This window comes from Talaromyces stipitatus, genomic scaffold (genome assembly GCF_000003125.1).
Source record: "Talaromyces stipitatus ATCC 10500 scf_1105507295555 genomic scaffold, whole genome shotgun sequence".
NCBI lineage: Eukaryota > Fungi > Ascomycota > Eurotiomycetes > Eurotiales > Trichocomaceae > Talaromyces > Talaromyces stipitatus.
The window spans coordinates 1,453,249-1,474,087 of NW_002990116.1; the positions used below are offsets into that span (position 1 = coordinate 1,453,249).

At 47.1% G+C, this 20,839-nt stretch overlaps 7 protein-coding genes across 7 annotated transcripts, besides 1 other annotated feature; 4 read left to right on the forward strand and 3 right to left on the reverse strand.

The window, feature by feature from the left end:
* Positions 1–1,070: 1,070 nt before the first annotated feature.
* Positions 1,071–1,105: a microsatellite.
* A 397-nt stretch (positions 1,106–1,502) lies between these two features.
* Positions 1,503–5,698, forward strand: TSTA_116390 (uncharacterized protein; the record flags this gene model as incomplete). Its single annotated transcript, XM_002481796.1, has 2 exons — positions 1,503–3,878; positions 3,934–5,698. The coding sequence occupies 2 exons, from the start codon at positions 1,503–1,505 to the stop codon at positions 5,344–5,346; spliced, it is 3,789 nt and encodes a 1,262-aa protein (XP_002481841.1). The 3' UTR covers positions 5,347–5,698.
* A 169-nt stretch (positions 5,699–5,867) lies between these two features.
* Positions 5,868–7,007, forward strand: TSTA_116400 (endosomal cargo receptor (Erv25), putative). The gene is made up of 4 exons (XM_002481797.1): positions 5,868–6,102; positions 6,155–6,284; positions 6,336–6,636; positions 6,703–7,007. Exons 1-4 carry the CDS (start codon positions 5,905–5,907, stop codon positions 6,719–6,721), a joined length of 648 nt encoding a protein of 215 aa, XP_002481842.1. The 5' UTR covers positions 5,868–5,904; the 3' UTR covers positions 6,722–7,007.
* Positions 7,008–7,332: 325 nt separating this feature from the next.
* TSTA_116410 (uncharacterized protein) lies at positions 7,333–9,320 on the forward strand (the record flags this gene model as incomplete). The annotated part of the gene is made up of 5 exons (XM_002481798.1): positions 7,333–7,475; positions 7,531–7,801; positions 7,858–8,428; positions 8,492–8,762; positions 8,820–9,320. Exons 1-5 carry the CDS (start codon positions 7,353–7,355, stop codon positions 9,318–9,320), a joined length of 1,737 nt encoding a protein of 578 aa, XP_002481843.1. The 5' UTR covers positions 7,333–7,352.
* A 1,472-nt stretch (positions 9,321–10,792) lies between these two features.
* On the reverse strand, positions 10,793–12,667 carry TSTA_116420 (sugar transporter, putative; the record flags this gene model as incomplete). Its single annotated transcript, XM_002481799.1, has 2 exons — positions 10,793–12,308; positions 12,415–12,667. The coding sequence occupies 2 exons, from the start codon at positions 12,665–12,667 to the stop codon at positions 11,005–11,007; spliced, it is 1,557 nt and encodes a 518-aa protein (XP_002481844.1). The 3' UTR covers positions 10,793–11,004.
* Positions 12,668–15,258: 2,591 nt separating this feature from the next.
* On the reverse strand, positions 15,259–16,027 carry TSTA_116430 (uncharacterized protein; the record flags this gene model as incomplete). Its single annotated transcript, XM_002481800.1, has 2 exons — positions 15,259–15,603; positions 15,664–16,027. The coding sequence occupies 2 exons, from the start codon at positions 16,025–16,027 to the stop codon at positions 15,311–15,313; spliced, it is 657 nt and encodes a 218-aa protein (XP_002481845.1). The 3' UTR covers positions 15,259–15,310.
* Positions 16,028–16,063: 36 nt separating this feature from the next.
* TSTA_116440 (hexose carrier protein, putative) lies at positions 16,064–18,167 on the reverse strand (the record flags this gene model as incomplete). Its single annotated transcript, XM_002481801.1, has 7 exons — positions 16,064–16,463; positions 16,528–16,627; positions 16,680–17,011; positions 17,063–17,393; positions 17,443–17,571; positions 17,623–17,999; positions 18,063–18,167. 7 exons carry the CDS (start codon positions 18,165–18,167, stop codon positions 16,284–16,286), a joined length of 1,554 nt encoding a protein of 517 aa, XP_002481846.1. The 3' UTR covers positions 16,064–16,283.
* Positions 18,168–18,214: 47 nt separating this feature from the next.
* Positions 18,215–20,196, forward strand: TSTA_116450 (uncharacterized protein; the record flags this gene model as incomplete). The annotated part of the gene is made up of 2 exons (XM_002481802.1): positions 18,215–18,471; positions 18,666–20,196. Exons 1-2 carry the CDS (start codon positions 18,425–18,427, stop codon positions 20,194–20,196), a joined length of 1,578 nt encoding a protein of 525 aa, XP_002481847.1. The 5' UTR covers positions 18,215–18,424.
* Between the last annotated feature and the right edge of the window lie 643 nt (positions 20,197–20,839).

Here is a 20,839-nt window from a genome sequence, read left to right on the forward strand (position 1 = left end):
AAGATGATTCAGTTCTGCACCTTGCATATGCATGATTGCCCGGCATTAGAGCGAATGACTGAGTCGGACTATATACTATAGACTTGTTCCCGTCAACGTAGTATTGTGTATGTATTATGATTAACACAATAGCACAGTCTATCAAGCCCTATCAACTTGAGGCGAAGCCCGGCTAATGTCAATAGGGGTAGGTTTGAGACCCGCTTTCTATTGAGTGCGTGCTTTAAGCTTTGGCCAAGATAGTTCGATGGAGATGAATCGCGATACCTGAGTTGAACCGAACCCTTGATGCAGACAACGGATATCATAGGTATGCGATGGTAAACTGTTCAGAGTTGACTTGTGTGTGTTAGGAGATGGCGAAATCAGACGAACTGCACAACCAGCGTGGTCAACATCGATCCTAGTGCGAACTCTGGCAGAGCCAAAAGCAAGGGGTTTCGCCTTTCAGCTCTAAACACCAGACCTAGAATGCCGAGCGAGGTTCGGCTATTAAGTTCGTCTGTCGTACGCCGTCCGCTTGCGTACAACGGAGAGATAAACGAACATGCCATTCGTTGTATTTGTCTGGTGTAACAGAGATCCGAGTTCCAGCTGCAAAAAGAGTCGACCAGGATTGTCGAAGTATCTGATTCTGTACGCTTCCCCTTTTAGGCAATTTACGGGGGCCGACGGAGCTTACGAGATCAGCCATTGCCAATTTCTGCGAGTTAGAGAACGTCGTGGGGCCAAATTGATAAGAATGGTGCATGCAATAATTGCAAAGAGGAAAAAAAAAGATCCAAAGTTGAGATTATTGACGCATAGGTAGTTATTGGACACCCAGCATCTGGGCTCTGTTGCGGGTGAGCTCCATGCTTCTCTAGTAACAGTAAGAGAGAGAGAGAGTAAGTAGAAGACCCCATTTGAGTGGGACAAGGGTAACTCAAGAATAGAGCGGGCCTAGCGTCGATTCTCCTGAACCGCACGAGGTTGCTTCCTCCGCCCTTTTTCTTTTTCTCTGCACCTTTGGTCAACCACATTGACCACTGTATCTGTTGATTTATTCCATTTGCTTGTTTTATATATACTTTTATTTTGTTTTATTTTGTTTTATTTTTATTTTTTGATATCTCGTTCGTTCGTTCGTTCTACTCTTCACAACCTGCTGATAGTGGATACTATATGTTCGGTATGCTGGAAAGCCATTTACTCAAGGTACGTACTGATTCAGACAATTGCATCGGGAATTCTCTTTTATGAGTTGAGGCGACTCGAATTGCCCTATTGCGCTGGTTTCGCATTGGCCGACTCGTCTCTTCTCCCTCAGCCTACTCCAACCATATCAGATCGGATGATAAGGACTAACATTTGACTCAACAGTATACGATTTGTGATTGAGTGGGACGATGACTACTCAGTATCCTTTCGTTTTTTGAATACACGCTTCTTTGTCTATATGCCCGAATTTGGCTTCATTCCTTCAAACTATCGAATCATTACAACCACCTTGATCCTCCACTATGCGGAACCAGCAGGACATCGGGGATATGAGCCCCCTCACACGCTCGCGAAGTGTGAGCGTCTCCAGCGATGCCACGCCAAAAGCTATGCTCTCGTCTCCACCCCCTGTGGATCCTAGTCCTGCCTTTATTGCTCCTTCATCTGCCGCCCAGATAATAAGCGTTGATATGGAACAGAACGAAGTCATGGTCAGCGACGAAGAAGGATGCATCAATTCCAACAGTCTTGCGCTCTTGAACGGCTTTCTCGATTATTTACTGTTCAGCTTTCTCGCTTCGGCCAAGTCTACCCAATTGAGCGCACTCCGTCCCGCAATTGCCGACGTCCTGAAGCCACGGTTGGCACGAGAAGTAGTAGCCGCTGCGGATGAAGAGCTTGGTGAATACATGGGCGGTGGAGATGAAGACGAATTGCAAGAATTTCGGGGCGGCCGCGCTCCCCACGGCGAATTCGACCTGGTTCGAGCATGGAAATTAGCTCGGTTGAGATGCATGGTGTATACCCGATTAGGAGACCTGGAAGAAGAGGAAGAGGATGAATATATTGTCAGGGAGGGCTTGGATGAATCAGGCGGCGCACCACGACGGTTTTCTGGCCATGCTGGAAACATCACTCCAGCCGCTGCCATCTTCTTAACATCCATTATTGAGTACATAGGAGAGCATGCGCTCGTCATTGCAGGCGAAAATGCTCGCAATAGGGTGTTTTCAGCGGCAAGGCTTGCTTCCAAGTTAGCGAACCCTGAAGGGGCAAACCAGAAAATGACCGTCGAGGAGAGCGATATGGAAAAACTAGCCCTGAACAGCACATTGGGTCGGTTATGGAGAACTTGGAAGAAGGGCATCCGTTCATCACCCATACTGGCGAGATCTTTCTCTAGAGAGTCATTCGCTAGACGAAGCACGACCCCGAGCAGCAAAAGTGCCTTTGCCATCACGGACGATATATACGGCCGAGACTCGAGAGTTGATGAACATGCGGAAGAGAAAGAAAGCCGTCGGAGATCAATTGAGCCGGCGAGTATCGCATTGCCCATGAACGAAAAGGATGTCGATGAAATCGAGGTACCCGGGTTGTGGGTAGGTGAAGAGGAGGCCGAAACGATGCAAGCCGCGATTGCTCAAAAAGTTCGCCCACGGAGTCTGATAGTCTCTCGTTGTTCTGGACCACCGACCCCGACTTCTCCGAGCCGCTATCCTGGTACATGGCCAGCTACCAATTCACCCCAACACAGCCGTGCACAGTCTGTTCCTGTCCATATTGAAATTTTCAAAAAGGCCGATCGTTCGCCGGTGCGTGAAGCGGGGCTGTCACTCGAGACCGTAACGGAAAATGAAGGGAACGAGACTGTCCTAACCACGGAAGCACCTACACTCGAAGATAGGAATGTAACCTCAACTTCAATTCCAAAGAAGACGGAAGAACGTTCGGAGAACGAGCTGCAGCCCCTCGCTACCGTCTCGCAGACGACTAGTAATGAAGATATTGCTCACTCCATGCCAGGCGACGCACCCGGAGATGAGATTGTTGAAGGGCAGGGGACTTACCAGAGACCTAAACTTAACAGTCTTTCAATGCAGCGACCGAAAAGAAAACAATCCAAGGATACAACAAAAAAGGAGGGTCCCGATACTTATGTAGTTGAAAATCGAGCAGACTATCGCGATGATCATCCATCCATGCAAGGGGGTGAAATGGGTCGTGGCGTTCAGTCTGCTCCAACACAGCAAAATGCTCTCCATGCCGATGACGTGTCTTATGCACATGAATCAGCCCAGACTATCTTACATCCAATAGCGCCTACTTCTCATCCACGCCAACTCGAAACGGACAAGCAGACAACTGTCGAAGAAAATATCAATAACCTTCCTCGCCACTCGCCCAACCCAAGTCAACAGGCATCTTCCTTCTATACAGAGAGCATCGGAGCTCCTCATTCTACATCGGATGATAGCGAGGGAAGTATTCATCGATCGATACCTTCTCGCGCCGCTTCACACGCTGCCTCGGTCCGGAGCCAACCTCGTCAGGACGATCCGTCTCCAGGTCGGGAACGTGCCACAGTCCAGCGTGTGTATGGTCCAACTACCACGTCGCAAGCGTCCATTCGATCTCGTCGGTCTACGAGTATCAGCGAGAAGCGACCTCTTACATCCGGTTCTGGAGCATCCAACGTTTCCAGTAAATTGAAAGTGCTTATCGGTCGTCATCCTGCAGAGGTTGACGTGCCCCTGCCTGCTCCACCTCGCAGGTCTTCAGATGCTAGCAGATTTGCTGCTGGCGATGATGCGGATGAAGCTGCTTTAGATGAACTTATCAAAAGTGACGAGACGATACGATTCACATTGACTCCTCGTACTATGCGGGAGATAGAAGTAAGATTCTGCTGCGAATTAAGAGATTCAATGACTGACTATGGATCGTGAGCAGATGCCTGGGTCCCCTCGATGGAATACGGCTCGCAACGACGTTCATAAGGATCGCACTGATACTTCCGACCTAGCCACTTTCTTTAGGACTACCGCTCCACCTGGAGAGCCAGTTCCAGCGCCACGCTCGACGACAGAGCAAGAAGCTCCAGTAATTTGCACGAAGCCCGCTCCATCCATGATAGACAGCTCAAGATCGCATTCAGCAGGTGGTACGGTTTCTGAGAAGTCTAGCCCTACTAGTGTACACTCAACAGCAAGCCCCGTGAGTCGAACCTCAAGTGGGAGTAGAGCGGCTATGCATCAGGCTCGCGAAGCCCGAGTGGGCGGTGAATCGGTCCGAGATTTCGCGCAGTTTATCCGTGCTACTGGACCTCGTACCGAGGCGGGACCCAGTGGTCATACGCGTGATGGATCAGAGTCGCTTGTGAACTCGTCCCGGCCAGAAACCGCTCAATCCATCTCTTCCCGGACAACAGCCAAACCCAGGAGTTCGACCAACTCGGCCAAGAGAAATGGACCGCGACTTCAAGCTCGTGATCCAGCCGGTCACGATAGCAACAAAACATCCGACCTGATTGATTTTATTAGAGAAGGCCCTCCGGGCGCATCAACTCATCGCATTCCGCGTACGGTGGCCCCCTTTAGGAATACCATGGATTCAGATGATCTTGTATTGAATGAAACAGCCCGTGATAACGACACCAGAGTGACACCCTCCCTTGCAAGTACGGGTGCCGAATCGACATCGAGTTCTCGTGCTCCGCTTCTTTCAAAATCTGGTCCGGCCGATGCACCACCTATCCCAGCACGAAAAAGACGTGGCCCGCGAGATCCGTACGCCATTGATGTCTCTGATGACGAGGATGAGGAACAATTCTCGGAACCTAGCATACCGTCGAAACCACCACGGGCCGAAGAGAGCCTGCTTGACTTTTTAAATTCCGTTCCACCACCAGTCACCCAGAAAGCTCCCGAGCCATTCATTCTTACTTCGTACCCACTACCTCCAAATACTCCTTCCGGGCAGACTGTGTCCAGTGTTAGGAATCGTTTCCGAAGAAATACTGTCACTGACAAGACCCCCACGTCAAAGAAGTCAATGCCCTCGATGCGGTCCCCCAAGACTGTTACCAAACCACAAATCAGCTCACCCCTTCCACAATCAAATGGCCTTCCTGCGAATAGATCTGGCTATTCAGCTCAAATGACTCGCGAGCGTGGACTAGCGTCTCAACCATCTATGCCTAGTCTCTCACGGCCTGCACGGCAAACCGAGACGGGTGCCCTTGCAGATTTTCTGAAAAATACCGGGCCACCTGAGCCCATTTCCCGTCCGCCTACAATTATGTCAGAGGACAGAAAGGACTCGACCTTTTCCAAGTTTTTCCGCCGCAAGAGGGTGGAGGCTTAATTCCGACGAGCTGATATCCTTTCCTTTTTAATGGTTTGACGGCGCGGTGCAATTTAGCGCGCAGATAGTTTTGTTTAATCTATCACAACATCTCTACTATCCTTGTTATACAGCTGCCCCTTTTACTTGTGACTCTACATCTCGATGATACCTTGTTTTCTTTCGATCTTGTGAAATATATTCATTTTCTACTATCTTCTCTTCTGAAGCTCACTGCTCTTTAGCTAAGAGTATCTCCTGCTTTATTCCCGAAATTATTCTCAGACGCACCTCTTCCGCTTAGTTAGTGAAGATGTTACTATGACGTATGTATATTGGAGATGATATTCAATGATAACAACGATAACAATTGTATCCAGCAGACGTAATTCATGTAAACTAACTTTTTAACGGTGTTAAGTCTTAGCACAGAATATGCATGATATTAGGGCAAACGGAACAATAATAATCCGGAGATCACCGCGCCAAGCCAGCACCTCCTTTCGGTAGCATGTTAGTTTGATGTTTAGCTGGCTTCATCCATGATCTCAAAGCGCCCAATTCATTGACAGAACAGCGATGGCATACACTTTGAGGACCGTCTTAGGTCTTTTACTACTGTGGGCCGGATTGAGTTCTGCGCTCAAATTCGATCTTGCAGCTACAACGTCAAAGAGTGAGCGATGTATTCGCAATTTCGTCTCGAATGGGCAGCTTGTTGTTGTCACGGCGATTGTGTCGGGGAGTAAAGGGGATGGACAGGTTGTTAATATGCACGTATGTATTTTAGCATTGACTTGTGGAATTGCAATGGGCTGAGAATAAACAGATCAAAGATGCAATGGGCAATGATTACGGACGTCCCAAGGACATTGTCGGCGAAACTCGTCAGGCGTTTACCTCGCCTGCTGATACGGCTTTTGACGTCTGCTTTGAGAATACCATTACTAATACTCGGCGTACGCTCCCTTTCCTTACCTCCCTGGGTTCGTACTAACAGATGATAAAAGACATGCGAGGGCCCGTCAGTCGCGAAATCGAACTCGACATCGAAATCGGCGCCGACGCCCGCGACTGGTCCAGCATCCAAGCACAAGAAAAACTGAAACCCGTCGAAACCGACCTACGTCGTATCGAGGAAGTAGTCGGCGAAATCGTGAATGAGATGGATTACTTGCGTCAACGGGAACAGAAACTGCGTGATACCAATGAGTCGACAAATGAGAGGGTGAAATGGTTCGCTTTTGGGACAATGGGAATGTTGATGGGCCTTGGAGCTTGGCAGGTTGTTTATTTGAGGGCTTATTTCAGGTTTGTTTTTTTCTTTTCCCACCTTTCTTGTCAGTGGGAAAACTGGAGCTAACTCGAGGACAATAGATCGAAGCATCTCATTTGATTGCATAAGAAAGAGATGGAGTTTGAGGTGACTGGGAGGAATTTCTTTCTAATGAAAATGTATTTTTTATGATATACTTCTTGCAAGCATTTATAGCTGATTGTGATACATTCATGCATTATGTGTGATACTGGGTACCCTTTCTGTCGGCTTTGAATGAAATGAGCGAAATGATTGTTTAAAGCTTGGTTGGATATTCATGCAATAAAGATTCATTGATATCAATTCAGCCGTTCTAAAGTACCCTAGACATAGGAAATCTTCACATGGTCAGCCTCCAGCCTGTTTCATTTGTGTATAAGATCTTTGTGATGGCCATGACATTTGCATGTACTGACAGCAGGATTCTAAGCATAAATAGCCTGGGAATCCTCCTAGAGATACATCCTGTTCTAATAAGCAAGCACTCTGATATTTCATCTTCTTCCTCCTCTAATAAACTTTGTGAATGATGCGCATCACCTTATCTCTTTGAGAGACGATCAACATAACATTATTGACAGAAATGGCCGGCCCTTTGTCCAGCACAGCAATCCGACGATAGATCTGTCTTAGACTTATAAGTTATCTTCTAAAGCACAAATCTTCCTTTTTTCTGCTCATAATCAAATAATTCACAACTCCTCTATTCATGTCTTCTCCAGAGCTTACAGCCACGATGGGACCTTTCTCATGTGCTAATCAACAACAAGGAGGGCAATCCGGATGCTCCAAAACAGGGACTGAAACTTGTTCTGCTTGTAAGCTGGTGCTGGTAAGTCAACCTAGTGAATTTCATTGATGGGAGAGATGACTAAGGAAAACATCAGTACTGCAGCAAATCATGCCGGGAAGCACACTGGCCCATCCATAAGCTAGATTGCACAAACCACATTCGCAAGTCCTCTTGGAAACCAGCATGGGAAATTGAGCGGCGTAAGCCTGCATTCATCAATGATTTGGATGATAGCGGCACTGCAAGCATGGCCATACATGGTGCTAACAAGTATTTGTGGGGGAATGTACCTGCAATCGACTTGCTTCAGTTGAAAGAGAATGAAGGCAGCAACACAAATCAAGATCTCTGTCTGCTTTTCGCTGGTAAGCACTTCTCTGCCTAAGTCATTGGCTTCCTACTTGCCAAACTCAGTGTATAGCCTCTGGAGATCCCAGAAACTTCATCAAAACGATTGCTTCCCTATCCGGTGAATACCAGGGATATATCCACGTCGATATCAACGATAGAGACGAGACCGTCGTTGCGCGAAATGTTTTGATGATCCTGATTGCGCTCAATTTCCCCCCTGAAACTGCCAGTGACATGATCATTCATATCTGGTACTCTGCGTTTCTGACCGAATCGATTGCTCAGTCAATCAAGAATACCATCCTTCCAATCATCCAAGACGTTTTGAACTCGAACATAGTGAAACCTGGCGCATCTTCAAGTGCTCTCTGGACGTACGGCGAAACCAAACTAAGTGTCGAGCTTGATGGGAAGGTCTGGAACCTACTGCTTGCATATTGCAACGGAAATCATTATATCTCCTTTGAGCATGCGGCAGATTTGAGGAGATCAGTGACCATGGTTCTCAGTCGGATTGACTATCTCGACAGAGCCATGTTCCTCCTTCCCCCTTCATGGCGTGTTGCGAAAATCAAGTTCCGGACAGACGGCCTGCTTTTACCGTTTGGGGCAGCACGCGGCGATTTCAACGTGCCAAATCCGTAAGTACACTTTCTCTCCGATCTATCACTATGCCATTGTTGATGAAAAAAAAATAATTCAAGGACGTTTTTCCACAGCCAGACTTCGTGGCCAATGACGGACTTTGCTGACCCCCTTCATGGATGGGAGCTCCGCGATGTGCTGCAGGAGGCTTATTCTGCAAAAGATGACATTTACGGACTCCTATACATGCATATTCGACAACACTTGGTCAAATTCTGCAAGAGACTCTCCGCGTTGTGGTTAAGTATGTCTCTGTTTTGTATGGATGCGTTGGTCCTACCTACCCGAATCGTGGAAATTGATGACGAGCGCCGTTATGATCGTATCGATGTATGTCTCTTAAGGTATCCTCAAGAAACAGCACTGACAAAAATTGGCTCCATCTAGGTCGCCAATATCACCAACCTCGCCTCCTTGGGTCTTCCACGTACCATTAGCCTTTACGGACCACTCCTTCAACACCCATCACTTAACCCAAAAGCGACACTACTCACATTCTTCCTCAACACCGCGACTGAAATGTCAACCATTCAGGAAAGGGAGGAATCCAAGAAAAAGACAGACAAGATACTGCGCGAATTCCTACCACTCAACCCATACGGGCCACTGCGCGGTGAGGAATACAAGCGCAGTGCCGAATTTTTGAATTTTGGCCATTCTCGCAGTCTGTTGTTTGATTTGGAGCCAGCTTTTGAACGATACATGAAGCGTTGGCGGTTCTTGGAGATTGGGAAGATGTCTCATCTTGAGATGAAAGCGAGACATACGATTATCGACAAGTGGCCTATGAGGTTGTCGAAGCGTCCTACAAAGCGGGAGTTTGAGTTGCTTCGTTGGTCTGGACATGATGGGTCGGAGAGATATGTTGAATGGAGAAGGGTTTTGTGATTTGGTCTGAGAGGCACGTAGTCTACGGGTCCTCGGAGTGGATATCCGTCTAGATGTTTCCAAGGCTACTAAGAATGAATGAACCCGACAATGTATCAGCTTCAGCCATGGTATATGGACGTGGCCTAATAGTGTTAAAGACTTGAACGTGCTATGTAATGGGATTGGGAGGGAAAATGCTTCTCTGCTGAGGACTGTCAAATGGCAAGAGTAGCGATGATGTTCTATACGAGAATCATATTGACCTACTCGAGCCATATACAACGAAGAGAACGACTCAGGAAGGATGCCCGCACGGTATCAACATCGGGAATTATGAAGATCAATTCGTGGACTTTTTTAAAGATGCTCATGTCTCCAGAGCCGGTGTTTCGTTGCAATATGCATCGCTTTCTACGACTTGACGCTGAGGATGCGTCGGACAGAGACTCCCGCAACCGCTATTATGTTAAAATCGCACTTGGTGAGGGTGGAAGAAGAAAACAAAATGTTTTGGCTGCATATACATGAACGGAGGGTCAAGGATGATGATTTAGTACGCATTGCTGCTTTTCAGGCTCTCAGGAAAATGAGTAGGAGATAGTACGGCTGAAGTCTACTTGATATACTTTTGCGTATTGGGGGACCACCATGGGCCCATGATGCAAATTAGCTTGTCTCTCTGATGGTTTGCTATTGATGGTTCTAGCTTTTACTCCGTTGTAAAGATGCGGTGGGATGGAGAAGTTTACACTGTATATTCACATAGAATCAAGGATTATTTGACATGTACCTCTTCTTTGTATCATTTTGAAGTACGCCAATAAAAAATACAGGAATTTCATTTTTGCAGTGAAAGATGAACGTGTTGTACCGATAAAGGATTCGACCTGCCTCGTGATACACTTGATGACTCGTTGCTAGAAGAGCCAGTCGGTTGCTCGGTGGATTGTGCTGCAGCCAAACTCCATTTTGTAGATGTTCCACTGCCTTCTCGGAACTGCGGATCTCTATGCGTTTGAAGTATAGAATCTCCTTGTATACCATCTCTCGTATTTCTGGTTTGTCTCGTTAGTCAACAATCATTGGAAGCTCTACTCGAGATCAAAGCTGATTTACCTAGGGGAAGCCAGAAAAATGGAAAACTACCCTTGGAACGCCATATCTTGTAGGGTTCTGGGTCATATGAGGATGGTTGCAATAAGATTGAAGTATCTCCTTTCCCTTCATCGTCATGACGAGTATAAAACATGCGCAATGAATTGTCTTCGGCCAATGATAACTTTTGCACATGATGGACACTTATAAGAAGGCTTGTTGTTTGCATTATTTTCGTCGTCAAGATAACCTTTCGCACTGATTTTTAACGCATCGTGGATCCCATCAGCGGGATATCGCCATCTTCCTTATGTACTTGAGGAGATGGGTTTGCAGGCCTTACTTGTTCGCGCATTGTTTTCGACAGAATGGACAAATCTGTGGTTTCCAAGGCATGGCTTTTGTCCTCAGTATGGAAATACTCTATCATATGTGTTGTACAATGTTTGTGTATAAATGAAGCTTAGAAAGAGCTGGCTGCGAGGAATATTCTTACTAAGCAGATTGAGCCAATTAGAGTACCAAGTTCCATAACGCCCAACCCTAATCGAGTTGTCCAGCTCAGGGGAACTCCAGCAAATTCTTCGTATGAATGCACCATCCATTATCATTTGCCCACATGCATCTCTTGATAAACAGCATCTTCCTCTTCAACAGTGACGGCCATTTCCGATGCCCCCATCTCAAACGAACCCCGATACTTTCCAAACTTCCAGACAGGGACTCCGTTTTGAAACATCCCATCAATCTCTTCAAGCGTACGTCCCTTCATCTCTGGAACACAGAAATATGCAAAGATAAAGGAAGCAATAGCCAGACTACCGAAAATAAACCCAACCTTTGATCCGAGGTTTGCATACGGCGCGTCAAGAAGATAAGGCGTACTGAAAGAGAATGCAAAGTTTGTGGCGATATTGACAGATGATGCAACTCGTTGCGTCTTATCTCGTAGCCTGGATGCTGGTAACTCGGTTGTAATGATATAGTTCAGTGGATCCCAGCTAAAGCACAAACTCGCTGAAGAGAGTGCCGTCAAGGCTATAATGGCGTGTTTCCCACTAGATGTGGGATTATCGCTAAGACCGATGCCGGCCATGGAGAACAGCCATGTTATTTGTAGCGCCGAGCCTATCAGCAGGATAGGTCTTCGGCCTACCTTGTCGGTTATCATGGTAGAAACGAGACAACAGAAGGTGTTGATGCAGGAACTCATGATCGAATAGTCGAATGCGTTCATCGAGTTGAGTGACTGGACAAACAGGGTGCCGTAAGCAGCAGTAAACGGTGAGCCAGTGGCTTGAATGAAAAAGTTCATCCCCATAGCGATGAATGTTCGTCTCAGATTGCTACCGCGAAAGAGATCCCTATACGTTCCCTGATTCTGCTCCTCTAGCAAGGACTTTTTCAACAGATAGAGTTCATGTTCACAATCATAATCATCATCCCGGCTTGCAGTAGTTCGAAGCAAGCGTAACGATTCGAGGGCATCCCTCTCACGACCTTGCAAAAGCAGCCACCGAGGAGACTCTGGAATCAACCAAACACCGATTCCAACCACGGTGGGAATAATATAAAACAAAGTCTGTGGTATTCTCCAAGCGGCGTTAGTCGTCAGCCCAGAAGTACCGCGACAAACACTATTGATGATGATTCCGCCAAGTAGGAGACTCGTCTGATATGTTCCCACGGCAAATCCTCGTATAGGTGCAGGTACGATCTCCGCCTGGAACGGTGGACAGGTGGAAAGTTCCATGCCGATGTAGGTATAATTGAGTATACGGCCTGCCAGGACTTGCTCGATTTGGCGCGACGTTACCAACACCGTTGCCGACATAGTCGCCCACACGCACATGCAAAACATGGACATACGACGGCCGTACCGCGCGCTGATAATACTGCCTATATATAATCCTAAGACGACGGCCGATCAGTACCGTTGTATATTAACAGACACCGCGTAAAGGTAGCAGAAGCCGAAGAGTGAGAATGCGAGGTAAGAACGGTAGGATAGACGCACCGAAAGCAAATCCAATAAAGTTCAAGCTATTCAACAAAGACGTCCAGTAAGTCGGAATGGCATAAGAACCCGTTTTGGGGTTATAAGTTCCGAATTGATGCTTGTAGGTAGCCATGGCCTGGCTGGTAGCAATTCCCTGGTTATCGAAGCCATAGTTGAGACTGGAGAGCGCAATCAGGCTAACGGCCGCGGCTAGACGAGGAGTGAAATGAGATAGGATGTGACTCCTCTTTGCGAAAAGAAGAAGAGCCATTGTGTCTATAATCGTGAATGAGGAACATCCAGCAAGTCACCGCTACTTGACAGCAGAGTTGGGCCCGGGTTTGAAACCAACGGTGGCGTAGCGATTTATCGGTGATGGGACGATTCTTCACTGCCGGACTCATTCTCGGGGAACAGGGGTAGAAGAGCCCAAGCCATTGTAGGCTCGAGTAGGGCGTGATCAACGATCGTGTCCGATTCACGTGGAGTGGTGCAAGTCGGACTTTACCGTAGCCTCTGGAAGTCGCACAGGACGTAATGCAACAGATAATAGCACATAGGACGATTGAAAATAAGAAGCCGAGATGAAGATGTTTGAGGAAGAGAGAGAAACAAATCTTGATGGATTCCTGAGGAGAATTTCTTCTTCCGCGGAGTACGGCCTCGCTGCTGATTGGCCCGATCCTTTTAAGCTCTTCGTCTCTCCTCTCAAACTTCACTCGAACAACAACTCGAATCGAATCGACGAATTGCCTCACCACAGTGGCGTCCATGGTTTGACGGCCGCTGTCCCTGCCGGACATCCAGTGAGGGAAATATTCTGGAGACCTCGTGGCGATGGCGGCCCCACTATGATATACCCCGAGAGTTGTGGCTGACAGTTGACAAACTTCATCATTCACCACCATTGCCAACGAAAAGCTACCATGCAGAGAGACCATGACTCCACGATTTCTGGGTTGGCTGATTGTAATTTTCATCGGTGAGGTATTTCTTTCGGGATGACCATTTTTTGATCTTAGTTTTGGCAGAGGGAGCTGAGGGGGAAATGTCCCATCTGAGAATGAAGTTGTGGTCGGTACCTTTTATTGTCTGAATTGGTTCAGTCCACGCAATGAGACGAACAACCCGCTTCAACACTCCTGGCCATCCGAAGAGCTGGGAATCAGTTTGCCACCGAGGGAGGGCAATGTGAGGTTTATATTGGCTCCAAGGCACCTGATACTGTTTCGTGGCTCTGATCAAATGGTGCAAGTCTGTCATTCCCGAACTCTCATCCTTTTCATGTCTCAACCCGGCTCAGATTGACTACGTGGGCTAGTTGTGAATCACGACGTCCTCTTAACCAATGCTCGTAGCGGTACAGTCGAGTGAACAAGGATATTCCTGTCTGCTTTGCCAACGGGTTTCCTTTATTCTGCTATGTGACGGCGGCTTAAGTTGGACGGGTCTCGGTAACCTTCGCGTTTAAGAGCTATAGCCTGCAACAGAGCGGAATTGTGCATGTTTGCATTTTCGTCGACAATAACCAAGTCGGGAAGAGCGTTTGAGTAGATACTGTAGAATTAGCGCACACGATGATGTCGACAGTTCGAAGGAGCTCATCTCGTAGATTGCGAATCGCCTCTATATATGAATGCTTTTCATCGGCGGAGACATGATCACCAGCGTTGATAGTTGGATCGTATTGCTAAAGCCGCAGGATTCCGTGTCTGGATATGAGGCTCTTCAGCCGGCTAAGGCGGAGAATATACTTGGCGAGACGTGTGTCTGCGGCTACGGGTATGAGATAAGACGCTGAGCTACCTCACTCTGCTGTGCGCTGAGACAAAGTCCACCCCGCAGGTCTGAAAGTGACCCGTTGATTGGCAGAGTGTCGTAGAGATTGCATTCTCCTAAAGACTCACGGCCTGAGCTAAGGAGAGTAGACCAGATATCTGGGTTGGGTCGAGTCCTTGCAGCCGATTGAACGCGTTGATCTCCCGATGCAAGCTCTTGTTATAGACAACATGCGGTCACCGAAACGTGTTGTTAGGCAGGGAGTAGAACCCTATATATGGCGGATTTTGTGTATAAGCCGGCCATCTATATAGACTGCGGATGCCCGAAAACGGAGAAGAGGAGAAAGGTCGTATAAAATTGGAATGCTGATTTGTTAGAATAGAAAACTCCGGGAGGAAATCCAAGCTATTTATGCTTAGGATCCTGCTGCCAGTACCTGCAAACATAACAAACTAACACAAATATCTTTCTCAGGTATCTCACAAAGATTCGTTCACACATAGAAAACAGGGCGGAACGTTGTACGACTTGCATGTCAATATAAACTACCTCTCCTAGACCCAAGAACAAACCCCGATGCGACTCCGTCTAGCCGAGTGCATAACGTTTTATTCGGGAATATATGTAAGGACATGACTCGATTTCTGCGATTAAATGGACAAGTCTTCAATAGTAGCTCAATAGTGCATCAATATGGCCAATCATATCCTAATGATTCATTACAGATCATCTACCTACGAAGAGACTAGAATTTAGATCGGTTGACTGTTTATCGGAAGACTTCATCCGATGTCTCAATAGATAATTCCCAAGCCGACCTTTCGACCAGTTTATACCATACAGTAGTAAGTAATCTATCCATGATTTCAGAGACTCCGGAACAGTGACTGTGAGTCAACTTCAAGTGCAGGAAGTTATAATATATACGTACTCTATATCATAATGTACCACAGTATACTGTAGTACAGATGGCCTGAATTAAGCTTCAGAATCTTTCCGCGGTGGATCCCCGACGCCACAGCCGTCTGAGACATTCTTTTGGCCAGATCGGACGTCTGGATCGAGTCTGCTCGGTATGAAGAATGAAGAACAACTCAGATAAACCACAAAGTTTTTATGCTTCGAACTCCTCTCAATGACAAGCTTTCCCATACTTCCGAAGCCGTAAATAATTATACGGCAACGGCGCCAAATATCCAGCTGCCATAGACGCTGCCGCCGCTGTCCAGAATTTCGGGTCGCTGATATCTACTACACCTCCCGTGAGATGATAATCAACGATATTCTCAGCGGCCTCCATGGCCAGCATGGATGCCATACTCATTCCCATCGCGGTGCGAGCTGCCATCAGCCATGAAAGTTGATCCACGCCACGGCGGAGAAGGATGGTTTCAAGGATTATTGATGTTGTGATCCCTGATGCCACTGCTCATTTGTCAGTTCAGAATTATTTCAACTCGAGGAGAGTAAAAGAGGTGTGATTACTAGATGCACCCATGATAACTCCCATGCCCAGTCCAGGATAATAAGTTTGCAGCATCCATAATGCGGAGAAATCGCCAAGTGTGCAGCCGACAAGACAGCGTAACGTGTTGATTCCTGCGCGCTTCCAGGTTGATTTGCAGGTCCAGAACCCGGGATCAAACACTGACCTCAATCGCGGCTTTCGAGGAGTTTCTGAATTTGATCGCCCACTACTCTTATTGCAAGGGGCTTTTTTGGTAGAATGGCATTGTTGCTGCGCAGGTCGAAAGCTTGAGAAGAGCCGAGGAATAGGGGATAAGCAACGACTTCGTGGGAATCGGCGTTGCAATCCTGGTGCTATTTGTCTGAGACGGTTCTGCTTCATTTTGACAACTGAAATTTATGAATTCAAAAGGTTATTACAGACATAGCCATTATTTGTATTCTAATTGAATGAGCAATGCTTACTGACATAAAGGTTGAATGGTGGATGGTTGTAACGCAAAAAAAGCGCGGAAAAGCCACCACCCGTGCTTATGTCCGACTCCACAACATCACTCAGCACAAATGCCTCACCGAGTAAAAACAACCACATCGCAATTTCTTCTGATCACAAGTTTGTATGCGTATATCCAAATCATTTATTCCATCTTTGTCGCTAGCACCTCCGCCACAATCTGCTGCTCCACTTCTCCCACATCAATATGCTCTTTTCCCTTTCGAAGCAATTCGACATCTGGCACTGATGAATGCTTCTCGCCTTCAAAGATGGCATCGATTTCTTCGAGAGTTCTGCCTTTTGTTTCCACCCAGTAGACGATCTGTGCATAGCATGAGTTATTAGAAAACGACCAAGTAAAAAGGGGGATGATGGGTGCCACGTACGATCAGAATCAATATGACAATATCCCATGATCCGTTGATCATGTACATCTTCCAGCCAATATTTGCAAGGCCAATTGGCATGATATACACAAACACAAGACTATGTCTTGTCAGTTATCGCCAAAACAGCCTTGATGGGGCAGGAAACTTACGCGAATGCATTGAGTGAAAATGCCGACAATGCTACTCCGTTTGCTCGGATCGAATAGTTCATAACCTCCGGTGGGTACAGATATAGCAGTGGTGTCCAGGCAATTGAATAGAATCCCTGGAACAAAAACATGACCGCCACATCTCCATAAACCAGTGCATTAGAAGCACCGTCCGGGTTATCGGCATACATCTTTGAGAGGCCGCCAATAATGAAGAGACATGCAATCAGCAGTACTTGTGATAAGATCGCGGTTGGCTTGCGACCCCATTTGGCTGCAAGATGGGTCCCGGTTAGGGCACAGACTAAACACCATGCATTCAGAACCACGTTCTCAAATGTTGGTCAGTCTCTAAATGCCAAACAATGCTCGTATAAGCTTACCGCTTTCAGCTGCTCTACAGTATCTTTGATACCGGCAGTGTCGAGTTCTGAGCCGAGATAATATGACGCGATAATGTTGCCTGCGATACAAGAAAAAGGACCTGGTGATATCCCAATCAACATTCTTTTTCGGGCAGTAGGAGTTTTGATAAGTTCTTTCGGGCTCATTGTTCTCCCCTGTCTCTTCTCCCAGTTAAGTGTATCAAGAATCTCTTTGTATACAGCCAGCGCAACGGGATCGCTTTGGTTGCCGTTTGAGTTTGTTTGGGCAACCACTTCTCGTGCTAAGTCGTGGAGGCCCTGATGGACTAGCCAACGGGGAGATTCGGGTCTTTATGACGGTTAAAATCTAATCTCTCCTTAGGGGCCGTATCACTCACATGAAAGGTATTATAATGATACAGGCCAGAGAGAATATGCCCTGGAATAACGACGGCGCACGCCATGCCCAGGTCGAGTTCCATTCACCTGTCCCCAATGTAATACCCGCAGCTATCAAAGCCCCAACACTTGAAAAAGTTAGGTTGCGTAAATCAGGTGGTGTTGTAAGATCGACTCACTAGTAAAAATCATTGAGCAGCCCAACACCCCATGCACGCCAACGGCTCGGAAACGTTTCAGCAAGATAGACACCTCCTGCAGTACCCGAGATTGCGAGTCCAAGACCCAGGATTATCCGGGATATCACAAACATGGCAATGTCCTGCGCAGCGGTTTGAAGAACAATGCCAACCAAAGTAACGACGGAACCCCATAGGAGTGTCGAGCGACGGCCGAGCCAATCTGAGAGCACTCCGGAGCACAAAGTTCCAAAGAAACTTCCGATGAATACTGATGCGGTGTTTAGACCTGTCGTCGCGGCATTCAGATTGAAATACTCGGTATACGAGGGAAGGATGTTGAGACCGTTCATCATAGAGCCATCGTAGCCTCCAGTCTTTGGTCCAGTTTAGCTTAGCATTATCCCTCTGTAACTGTATGAACGAATAAGAGTACTCACAGCCGACTGCACCATGGAGCATATCATAAGCAATGCTGCGACGGTAGTGGTAGACTCCGGAACCCATGCGGGCATCCATGTACCGGTTGGCGATCGTTTCAACATCTTGTAGCCTTGGTGAGCACGCTGCTCGAGAATAGATCCCCGGGGGTGAAATAAATGATTCGAAAAGAGGGAAAAAAATTCAGGATGGCAATGTGGTACCGAGGATTAGGAGAATAAAGGTCTCCTCTCTTTCATCCGCGCCATTGTCCAGGATACCACCGTAGCGTGAAGATAAGCTAGAGAGCGACTCCAAGTGAAGACGTAAAAAGATATGCATTCTTCACTAGCTCACCAATAGCAAACTCAGAGTCGACTCAATGATTGATGGTATTTTTCAATCTGAAGGCGAGCGATGTTACCTTGAGTAGGTTACCCCATACTTCCCGCTCCGATAAGCCGATAAGATAAGAATTTTGCCTATCAGGGAAGGTGCCACCCAGGCGGCTTGTTCCTTCCCCACTTACCATTTGCCTCAGGCACCAATTTCCTTTTCTGACCTTCGACCTTACATTCTTTCTTCCAAAGTCTCCCATCTCCCACTCATACCAACATGTATAGCCGTCCAGTTATTGCTATTGCTGGACTGGCTTGTGAGGCATCGACGTTCACTCCTTCGAAAACGCTGGCTCCAGCATTCCATCCGCGGAGGGGTATTGAATGCATCCAAGAATATGACTTCCTCAAGCCGGGAAGTCCCCTCGCAAACATTGCCGAATGGCGTGGAGCCCTTATCGGTCATGCCCTCCCCGGAGGAATAGTCACTCGAGCAGCATTCGAGGAACTAGCGGCAGAAATTTTGGCTAGACTTACGGATATAGTATCGTGTACACCGCCACTTGATGGGCTATGGTTCGATATTCATGGTGCTATGTGTGTGGAGGGACTTGATGATGTAGAGGCAGAGCTGCTTCGTCGTATTCGCACAGTCATTGGACCGGGCGTGATGGTGTCGGCATCTATGGATCTGCATGGGAATGTGTCGCGTGAGCTTGCTCACCGGACTGATTTGATTACATGCTATCGAATGGCACCTCACGAGGATGAACAAGAAACAAAAGAGCGCGCCTGCCGAAATCTGGTCGATTTGCTCACAAAACAGCGTTTGGCGGGAGATAGATGGCTACGACCCTTTAAAGCGTGGATACCTCTCCCCATACTGCTACCGGGTGAGCAAACATCGACTCGGGTTGAGCCTGCAAAACATATATATGCTGCCGTGTCGGATGTCGAGGCCAGACATGGTATTATAGATGCTGCGATTTGGGTCGGATATGCTTGGGCCGACGAACCGCGCAACCGAGCCATTGTCATGGTCACTGGCTGGGACAAGACTGTTGTTGCTAAAGGGGCCGAGGATTTGGCAAAGCTTTTCTGGGATTCTCATGCTGATTTTGACTTTGTTGGTCCTACCGGAACATTCAAAGAGTGCATAGACAGAGCTCTGGCATCTTCTGCACGGCCATTCTTTATCTCAGACAGTGGGGATAACCCGACAGCGGGCGGCAGTGGTGATATGACCTGGGGTTTGACCAAACTTCTAAATAGACCCGAGTTTCAGGATGCTTCAGGTCCGACTGTGATATATGCAAGCGTACCTGGTCCGAAAGCTGTCGAAGTAGCCGTTGCCGCTGGTATTGGGGCGACAGTGACAGTGACTGCAGGTGCAGAGGTTGATAATATACATTCAGGTCCTCTTACAATGACTGGGAGAGTACACTCAATCAAACATGGTGATAAAAATGCAGAGATTGAAGTTGTCCTGCAAGTGGGTAGTGCCTACGCTATTTTGACAAAACTACGAAAGCCGTATCATAAGGAGCATGATTTCACTGATTTGAATCTCCAGCCTCGCTCTGCAGACATTGTAATTGTCAAAATTGGATACTTGGAACCAGAATTGTTTGATATGGCAGCGGACTGGATGCTGGCTCTCACTCCTGGAGGTGTTGATCAAGACCTTGTCAGGCTAGGGCACCATCGTATTCGCCGGCCTATGTGGCCGTTTGATAAGAGATCCGAGACTCAGCCAGACTTGAGGGCACGTTTCATTTCGTTATCACACGATCCTTTACTGGGGCCAGATGAGTAGAGTTGAGATGTTTAAAAATACCTTCAATCTATGTATAATACTTGTTTAGAAGGCATACATGAATTCTTGCCGGAGTATTTTTTATATTTTTTTTCAATCATGATATTGGGTATTCTTGATTTCATTTCACGTTGAGTGGGTTGTAAGACACCTTCCTATGGTTTCCAGTATCCCAAGTAATCAAGTCAAAATTCATCCTAGCTGTTCATGAGGACAGTAGTGAAATTAGAATAAAAAGGAAATATAGTTGTTCTTCCTTGCAAGCAATCCACGAGGTTTCAGCCGTTTCTGCGCATATACCAAGACTCAGATATAAGACTGCCATCTGGACCCCATACAAAGCACTGCCCTGTAAGAACAACCTTTTTCAAATTATTCAGATTCCCGGACTTTCTCCACTCGTTGAGAACATCTTCTAAGGTCTCATTCTCTAGAGCTAGTACATGCATTGTCAATGTTTTCATTGATCTGCAGCTGTGAATAACTCTGCCTAACCTCACAAGCTCTGCACATGTTGTACACAGGGAGTCCCCATCAATGGTTAAACTTGATAATGCAACAACAAGTTGTGGTATTGTGGCACCAGAAATCTCCTTCCCAAGCAAATATACATAGATCGTTTTTCAAACCCTAATTTAACCCC